This window comes from Lolium rigidum, chromosome 4 (genome assembly GCF_022539505.1).
Source record: "Lolium rigidum isolate FL_2022 chromosome 4, APGP_CSIRO_Lrig_0.1, whole genome shotgun sequence".
In the NCBI taxonomy this organism is placed as follows: domain Eukaryota; kingdom Viridiplantae; phylum Streptophyta; class Magnoliopsida; order Poales; family Poaceae; genus Lolium; species Lolium rigidum.
In genome coordinates, this window is record NC_061511.1 from 156,662,260 (window position 1) to 156,671,029 (window position 8,770).

The following is an 8,770-nucleotide window of genomic DNA, read 5'->3' on the forward strand; positions in this document are numbered from 1 at the left end:
CCTAAACCCTTACTTTGCTCTACATCTAGAGGTTTGCCCAGAGACTTACTTGCTAGGTCAACCTGAATATTAACACAACTAACACTATCTGAATCAACTGCATCATCTATATCAGTTGTATCTACATGGATACCTATTTTCCTAGCCATATCACTCAACTCATCTACTTGCAAAACATGATAGGGATTGGATTTGATTATACCTGTCATCTTTGTACCAGCTCCTAGAGTGTTCTTCTTCTCCTTCAGCTCCATAGCTTTATCCATCACATTCTTAGACCAGTCAATCCTCTCACTCTGTCTGACAGGTTGCATAGGGCCCCAAGCCACTTTCTGCTTCTTCCCAGCTCCCTGTGCTTCTCTGTTCCTCAGCAACCCATCAAAAGCTGGCATAATGTCCTCTGGCAAGTGGAGTTGTTCTTCAACAGCTTCTTCCATTCTCTCAGCAAAAGTCAGCCCATCTTCTTGCCAGAAACTGGTGACTTCAGACCTCACACCCTCATCAGCAGCATTGTGATCTTCCCAGATGAACTATCCATTTGTTCCTATGGCACCCTTCTCCAACATCAGCTTGTACACTTCACTCCCAGGTAACACTTCCTCTACAGTTGTATTAACAGCAAGATTTGCCACTTGTCTCCCATGAAAACCATTGCCAGTTTCCACTTGTTGATTTGAACCACCACTGGACTGTGAGTTAGTGGTATTTCTGTTTGCTTCAGACCTCCCATCAGTGTCCATTCCATTGGTTCCAGAGCCAGGTCCCCTCCTACATTGCCACCATCTTATCCAGTAACTACCTCTCTCTGAACTCCAGTTGCATTTGGGATCTCAGCAGTGAATTGCAGCTGAAAGAGTTTTCCATGGAAATTAAATAGTCTACCAGCAGGGATTCTATTGGGATCCCTGCAAAGAATTTCCACCCTAACCACCTCAGCACAATTCTTGAAGATACTTTGCTAGTCCACTTTTTTCAATAAACCACACACTGAAATAGCTTGGTCAATAATGTTCCACTCACACCATGGAGGAAGCACTCCCCTTACTTGGATCCAAGTCTCTGCTAAGGTCTCCACAGGCTCTGGATCATCAAACCACTTGGTAACTGCAACTGTAACTCCCTCTTTTGCTAGTCCAAACCTGGGATAGCCAATCACTTGTTCTACATGGATGTGTGGTGGGAATTTCACTAGATAGGACCAGTCAACAAGCTCTCTAATTTGCCATGGCCAGTTTATCTTGTAAATGTTGGAAAATTCCCTAGCCAAGTCTTCTCTACTGATTTCCCCATCTTCAATGGTTAGCACACCACAATTCCTTGTTGAGCTGATGGGATTGACACTAACCTCAGGTGCCTCAATGTGATAAAAGCCTAGGCCAGTTGCAGAGCTTCCTATGTACCTTGCAATCTGATGGGGCCTCTTGAGTACTGGGCAATCATCCACTGCATGGTTGCTGGCTTTGCAGATAAAGCAGCAGGCACCCTTTGAGCAGGCAGCCTTCCAGTGTCCTGGTTCTCCACAGCCCTCACAGATGGTATCTGCATAGTTCAAGGAAATAGATCCAGTGGCCTCTATCTGAGCAGGCCCTTTTTTCTTCTGCTGGAACCTCCCCTGCTGACTCTTCTTCCTACCACCATAATCTCCAGCAGATTGTTGCCCCTGTCCACCATTCTGCTAGGGGTTTACCCACTGATTTGGTTGCATACCAAAAGGCTGCTGAACCCATAAGAAGCTTGCGGTGGATAAGGAAAACCTTGCATCTAGTTGAAATATGGTTGGAACTGCTGATTTTGCTGTTGCTGTCGATCTCCTCTACCACTATTGCCACGACCACAACCTCTCCCTCGATCAGCCATGATCAAAACCTCCTCTCGATCAGAATCCTCAACACCAAGCACACACAAGCCTGGACGATCAGGAGGAAGTGGTGGCGGCTGCTTGAAAGGGGAGACACGAACCCTAGGTTCACCCCTATTTGTACAAGGACGTCTCTGCCCTGATGGTTTGGTAGGATTCCATGGAATATGCCACAGCTGCTTGTAGAAGCTTTCCACCTCATCCACCTCCGAGCAAAAAGTATTCCAAAAGTATTCTCCTCCTTCTACCCTTGGTATCCTGTCAACGGCTAAACGCCCAGACACTATACTACTAGCCAAAAATCCAAAAGCTTGTCGTTGAGGCCGAAGCCTCAGTCCCCCTTCTTCTCTGCCACCAACACTTGCAGAGTTTTGTCCATCAGCAAGGCTTGATAGCTTAAAACCAACAGCGAGGTTGCCGCTGTACGGTCCCTGCGCGAGCCTCCATATGCTTCGCTGATCGGATCCCACATTGGCGGCATTTGGCGGTTTGCTTCCACCATTTCCATGGACAGAGGGGAGAGAGGACACCTAGGACAGCCTCGCTGCCCAGCCCGCCGAATTGGTTAGCGGGAGGCCCTCATGGCGCTGCGCGGTATCACCGATGGCGCTTCCCATTTGCCCTTGAGCTTGTCGCAGACGAGTTTGCGCAGGGACTTCTTCTTCGTACCAGGCTTCGCCACTGTAGGGGCCATGGCTGGCGGCCCCATCTTCGGTGGAGCAGCCTGACGAGCTCGAGAACCGCCTGGAGACGATGAAGCTCCCGTGCGGCGCGATTTCGATTGGGATCGGCCCAAACGAGCCGATGCAGAGAGCGAAGTCGCGATCTCCCGAATCCGCCGCAGATCGAGGACTGCGCGCCGCTCCTTCCTCGGCCCGCGCCTCGCCCACTCCAGCAAGTGGTATCCGCGGCCCAGATCGACATGGATCTGGTTCCGAGCTCGCGTGGTGGGAACCGCGGCCGTCTGCTCCCGTCCCCCGTCCGCCGCTTTGTCGCGCCAGGCCTTGAACCTCGCCGCAACCCTCCGGAACCTCTCCTCCATCGCCACCGAGCGACACCACCGTTAGGCGCCTCCGGGAGCCATGGCGATGTGGAAGTGGGGAGAGCGAGAGCAAGCTTTGCCTCGAAGCTAAGCCTATCTGAGCGGCAGGGCGGTGGCGTACGGACGCGTGGCCGTGGGAGACCTTGGTGGCGGTGGTGTGAGCGTCTACGCGTGGCGCGCCATGGGCGGAAACCGAGGTGGTTCCGCCATGAACAAGACCTTGGGTCGGACGCGTCGCCATCCAATCGCCGCAGGTCGCTCCAAGATCCTGCTATTTCTCTCTACCCAAATGCATCTCCCCGGCAGCAATTGTCCCGGTGATCTTGTTGTCGTCCAGCTTCAGAATGGAGAGGCGCTTGAACTGAGCCCAGTGTTGTGTGAGCTCGCCATCGAATGAATTGCCCGACATATCGACGTGATCAAAATCGATTGATACTATACTGCACATGGGATACAAGTTATGGGACTAATTTTGTTCGTTTTGCAATAGGTGGGACTAATTTGCATCCGGAATGCAAGATGTGGGACTAAAATGTATATAGATCAGTAATTAAGCACCTCTTCTCCTTTTTTTTTACATGAAGCACCTCTTTTCCTAGTTCTTGGGCAAAACCGTCCAAAACGCCCCAGTGTGTACTGTGTAGTGAGTTTAGTCAGTTGTGTGGTGCTGTACTGCTGTCCTCTGCTCCGCTTTCTGATCCGAGACGCGAGACACTCTGCAGCCGAGCGGCCCAAACATGCTGCGCGGCCCGGCCCACCCCATGCCGGCGACCGCCGCCGCCGCCGCCGGCGGGCAGCCGCTGGTGGTGACGCTCAACTGCCTCGAGGACCCGTCGGTGGAGCGGGACGCGCTGGCCGGCGCGGCGGCCGTGGAGCACGCGCCGCTCTCCGCGCTCTCCTCGGGCCACGTGGAGTCCGCCGCGGTCGTGCTCCTCACCTCGCTCGCCTTCCTCCCGCGCGCCGCGCAGCGCCGGCTCCGGCCATGGCAGCTGCTGCTCTGCCTGGGATCGCCCGACCGCGCCGCGGACGCCGCCGCGGCCGCTGAGCTCGGCCTCCGCCTCGTCCACGTCGACGCCAACCGCGCCGAGGAGATCGCTGACACGGTCATGGCGCTCTTCCTCGGCCTCCTCCGCCGCACCCACCTGCTCTCCGGGCACGCGTCCTCCTCCGCGCCGTCCGCCGCGTGGCTCGGCTCCGTCCAGCCGCTGTGCCGAGGCATGCGGCGCTGCCGTGGGCTCGTACTCGGCATCGTCGGCGTCAACGCCGCCGCGCGGTGCCTCGCCACACGCAGCCTCGCCTTCCGCATGAGCGTGCTCTACTTCGATCCGCTCTACGAGGTGCCGGATCCGCTATGTGTGCCCTTATTACCTGTGATCTGCTAGCCATTTGCTCCTAAATTGCTCTTTGAACTTGCTTTTCTGCTGTTCATTTTGTAATTATAGGGTTCAACTGTGTGTCTTGCGCGTTGCTAGTTTAATTGATTTTTTAAGAGTCGATAGTAGCTGATTGTCCGAAAATATGCTACATTTGTTTCATAGTATACATCTTGCAAGGATACTGTCTATACTAAAGCTAAATCATTGCATGTATTTGTTGGCCAGTAACTTTTCGGTATAAGATTCAGTAAAGATGATCAGACAGTCTGAAATTCTTTGATACACTGTATGCCCTTTCAAGATGAGTGATCTGATCTCCTAGTCTTGAGATCTAAAAACTCATTTTTTTTAAAAAAAAAATCACAACAAGCCGACTGGCGAGTAGTTTATGGTCTTAAATGATCACTTTAAATTGGGTTGCTCTTAATTGATTGGTTAAATTATAAACTTTCTATTCAGATATTGTTGTATTTGCCCAAGTTGGTACTCACACAAGAAATTTATTAGCTATGATAATGTTTCTTTATCATAGAAGAGACTGTAAACAATACAAGTATGTAGCAGACTTGAAGCCCCATGCTTAGTTCTGACTGTTGACCATTTTGTGAAGGGTGCTGGCAAAACAAGGAGGCCTTCTATTGTATTTCCTTCTGCTGCCAGAAGAATGGATACCCTGAATGATTTATTGGCAGCAAGCGACCTTGTTTCACTCCACTGTACGTTAACAAATGATACAACAAACATACTTAGTGCTGAGCGCCTGCAGCACATAAAACCTGGTAAAATAGTTTCTTCCGCATTTCCATTTTTCTGTTTTCCCTCTCTATTTTGGCTTTCACATGCTTACCTGTTTTCTTAGTTCATAGTAGATCACTCTCTGATTGAAAATCTTTTGAGTCTTGCAGGAGCTTTCATTGTCAATACCAGTAGCTGCCAGCTGATAGATGACTGTGCACTGAAACAACTCTTGCTCGATGGCACTATAGCCGGATGCGCATTGGATGGTGCTGAAGGTCCACAATGGATGGAAGCATGGGTATGGAACTTACATCTGGCTACAATCGATTTTGTTCAAAGGACAAGTATTTAGGGCTGGAGGGAGTACATAAAACAATGTCATCCTATAGAAGTATAGATTGATCGGTTCTTCCCAGTGCGCCTTTTTTGAGATTCAATTTCTTTACATAGGAAAAGTTGAGTTGTTCTATCGTGACACTGTTACAGTTTCTAGTTCACCAATTGCAGAAGGTGCTCCTTGTTAACGTAATTACATTCCTCAGTGAGGTTAGGGAAAATAATGCAATTGATGTTTTCTACTTCACAGTGGTACAGACTATATGGTCAGCCAGTTGATCTGCCTGTTAGTTCCAAAAGATACACAGCTGATGCCCTGTTTAGTTTGGTTGCTCTACGCATGTACTATGACTGCTGTACTATGTACTTTAGCATCATGATTATATCCAGAAGAGCATGTTCTACCACAAATTAAATGGATGATTAAGAACTAAACATGTTTTTATTGGTCGTTAATAGGTACATGAGATGCCAAATGTGTTAATTCTTCCTCGAAGTGCAGACTACAGTGAAGAAGTGTGGATGGAAATTAGAGAGAAAGCAATCGCAATATTACAGTCCTTTTTCTTTGATGGCATTGTTCCAAACAATGCTATTTCTGATGACGATGAAGCATTAAGTGAAGTTGGTTGTGAAGATGATCAGCTATATAAACAGGCAAATGAACACGAACAGCAGACAGATGAAAGCCAACTGACTCTAGAGTGTGACAAGAGAAGAGCTATCTACAAGCCAGAAGTCCCGGAAGCTTCAGCGTCGTCCCAAAATATTGGCTCCAGATCAGAAGGAAGACGCAGCCGATCTGGGAAGAAAGGGAAAAAAAGACCTGCACGGCGCAGATCTCAACAGAAGATGGATGAGTTGTCAACTGTGGAGAGTGGAAGTAATTATTCTTCACGTCGAGATGATGATACCGTAATGAGTGGCAGGGATCAGGTGTTAAGTTCCAGTTCACGATTTGCTTCCCCTGAGGACTCCAAAAATAAGCTCAGGTCTTCTGCGGAATCTCCAATGGAAATAATTTCTGAACATAAGTTACCTGCGGGGCTTGGTAGAAAGCCTCCTGAGAGGCTCAAAGATGGCTTTGTTGTTGCCCTAAGGACAAGAGATAATTCGGGTTTTCATGTTTCAAGAGAAAGAGTGGCTGGTGGTGGCTGGTATCTTGATATTGTGTCAAATGCTACAAAGAGAGATCCTGCTGCTCAGTTCCTAATCACATTTAAAAATAAGGTGGTACTTATTTTTCCTTTTTTCTTTGCTTTGCTGTTCATATACCTGTCAGGTAGTTTGCTTGGATGTTGTACAAGTGCAGATACATGTATTTATGGTAGGATTTACACTTTGCAGGATATGATGGGACTGCGATCTTTCGTTGCTGGGGGCAAACTGTTGCAGGTAATGATACCCTTTTCAGTTAGTACTGTCATTCCTTGAGGATAATGTTAGAGCTGAATATAGTAGTACTGAAATTAAAGATTATACTTGGTGTAATTATGTGCATAAACTGCTCAATAGATGAAATCTAACATCTGTGCTCAGCTGCTCACGGCATTCAATTTTTTTAATGGTTTTGAAGTGCTCATTCCATGCTCGACTCTGTTGCCGGAGGTTTTAGAAGTTTGTAAACAGAATTACCGATTTGGTCATACATTCCACAATCCCTGTATAATTTTCGTTGTTTGAAGTGAAAATCTTTATCTGGATTGCTGATTTACTACTTCTGAATGTCTTTTAATACTTCTTCAGGTTAATAAGAAGTCGGAACTTTGTTTCGCCAATCATGCTTTTGATGTTTGGGAGAGCTGGACGCTGGAAGGATCTTTACTGGAATGTTGCAGACTGGTCAACCACAGAAATCCTTCGGTATGGCCACTTATTTATCACCATTTTTTGCACATAACAGCAAGGTTTCAGAATTAAGATGCACATCTATACACATCAAATATTGGTAGTACTGTTCTTTACTTTTATTTATCACAAAAAGAGAGTGTCCATTCATGTTCTGGACCAGGATGTTCCACTTTTATTGGCTACGTGTAACATGAACAGTCGTGTTTGTAGTTTCCTGATTGTTTAAACTGTCTGCAGGCTGTATTGGAGGTCTACATTGAGATCCTCGCAGCCGTGAGCGAAGAAGATGGCGTCACCAGGTGGCTCGATTGATCAACGATCCATCTGCCTTAGGACAATTAAAACAATTGACTCTGTATTGTATTCTGGCTGGTCTGGGTTTGTCCAAGTTTACTCTATTTTCTTGCCAATTGTTCACTTTTGGCCATTCTGTTGCGGACATCTTGCAGAGCCACTGTGAATTGTTTCGTAGTTTTGGTGCTGTAGTCCTGTATGAGTATCAAGTGTGAACGGCACGCGTGCTATTTCCAGTGGAGAATCTAGTCTAGTATTTCACACTCTGAACTTGTGAAGAATTACATTGCACACTCGCAAAAGATTTAGTCTAGCATTCAAGTCGCAGTAATCAGTTATTCCTCATCCTTTTTGTCATCTTCCTTCCATAGCTCGGGCCAGTTTGTCTGGAGCTCGTCGATGCCGAGCAGCGAGCCTTCCTTCTCCGGGTCCCAGCTCGTCGACAGTGTGCCGTAGGCGATCCCTCCCGCCGACGTGCCGAAGGAGAGGAGGATGGTGAGCAGCTGCACCCAGGACGGCACCTCCACCCCGCCCCCGCGCTTGAGCGCGTCGTAGATGTTGAGGAGGGCGACGCCCGACGCCATCGGGATGCCCACCGTGAACAGGATCCGCTTGAGGATGCGGTCGAACACCACCTGCGGTATCTCGTCGTCGTCATTGCCGCCGCCGCGGCTTTCCTCTTCGCGGGCAGCCTCGACGAGCGACTCCTTCAGGAGCAGCTGCTGCTGCTCCTCCCGCTCCCGTAGCCGCTGCTGCTGCCGCAGCTTCTCTTTGCGGCTCGTCTTCTTCAAGCTGGGCGGCGCGTTCGTGCTTGCGCTGTCTGCGGCTGGTGTGTCGACGCCGCTGCCGTTCCCGTTGCCGGCTGCGTGCAGCCGCCGGGCTGGGGCTGGTTGTCGTTTGGAGGGCGCTGCGTGAGGTGGTGAGAGCATGGACGTGGCGAGGGAGCTGTGCATCCATGGATGATTGGGGTGTGGGGTGGAGTGAGGTGGCTGGAGAGCCGCTTGGTGGAGCAAGGCGGCCATGCTCGACCAGCTGCTCCCCTCTCGGTCTCTGCTGATTTAGCCTTATCGTCATGGCCTCATGGACGAGTGGTGGCGCGCAAGTGCGTTCTCGGTGTGTTTATGGGTTGGGTGCCACGTGGACAAGTTCCATATATCTAGGGGAATTGCATAATAAACCACCAGTTCCATAAACTACTCGCTTTATATGCTTTTCCACAAACCATCGACTATTCATGTAGTACATGTCTAAATATCACATTAAGCTGATTAACAA

The 8,770-nt window shown here is 49.1% G+C and overlaps 2 protein-coding genes across 2 annotated transcripts; one reads left to right on the plus strand and one right to left on the minus strand.

Annotated features, from left to right (window-relative positions):
- The first annotated feature begins 3,637 nt into the window (after positions 1 to 3,637).
- Positions 3,638 to 7,776, plus strand: LOC124706100 (C-terminal binding protein AN-like). Its single transcript, XM_047237761.1, has 7 exons — positions 3,638 to 4,237; positions 4,887 to 5,055; positions 5,182 to 5,312; positions 5,810 to 6,580; positions 6,698 to 6,745; positions 7,097 to 7,213; positions 7,439 to 7,776. Exons 1-7 carry the CDS (start codon positions 3,638 to 3,640, stop codon positions 7,511 to 7,513), a joined length of 1,911 nt encoding a protein of 636 aa, XP_047093717.1. The 3' UTR covers positions 7,514 to 7,776.
- Positions 7,629 to 8,569, minus strand: LOC124706101 (uncharacterized protein PAM68-like). The gene has a single exon (XM_047237762.1). It carries the CDS (start codon positions 8,515 to 8,517, stop codon positions 7,831 to 7,833), a length of 687 nt encoding a protein of 228 aa, XP_047093718.1. The 5' UTR covers positions 8,518 to 8,569; the 3' UTR covers positions 7,629 to 7,830.
- Positions 8,570 to 8,770: the final 201 nt, after the last annotated feature.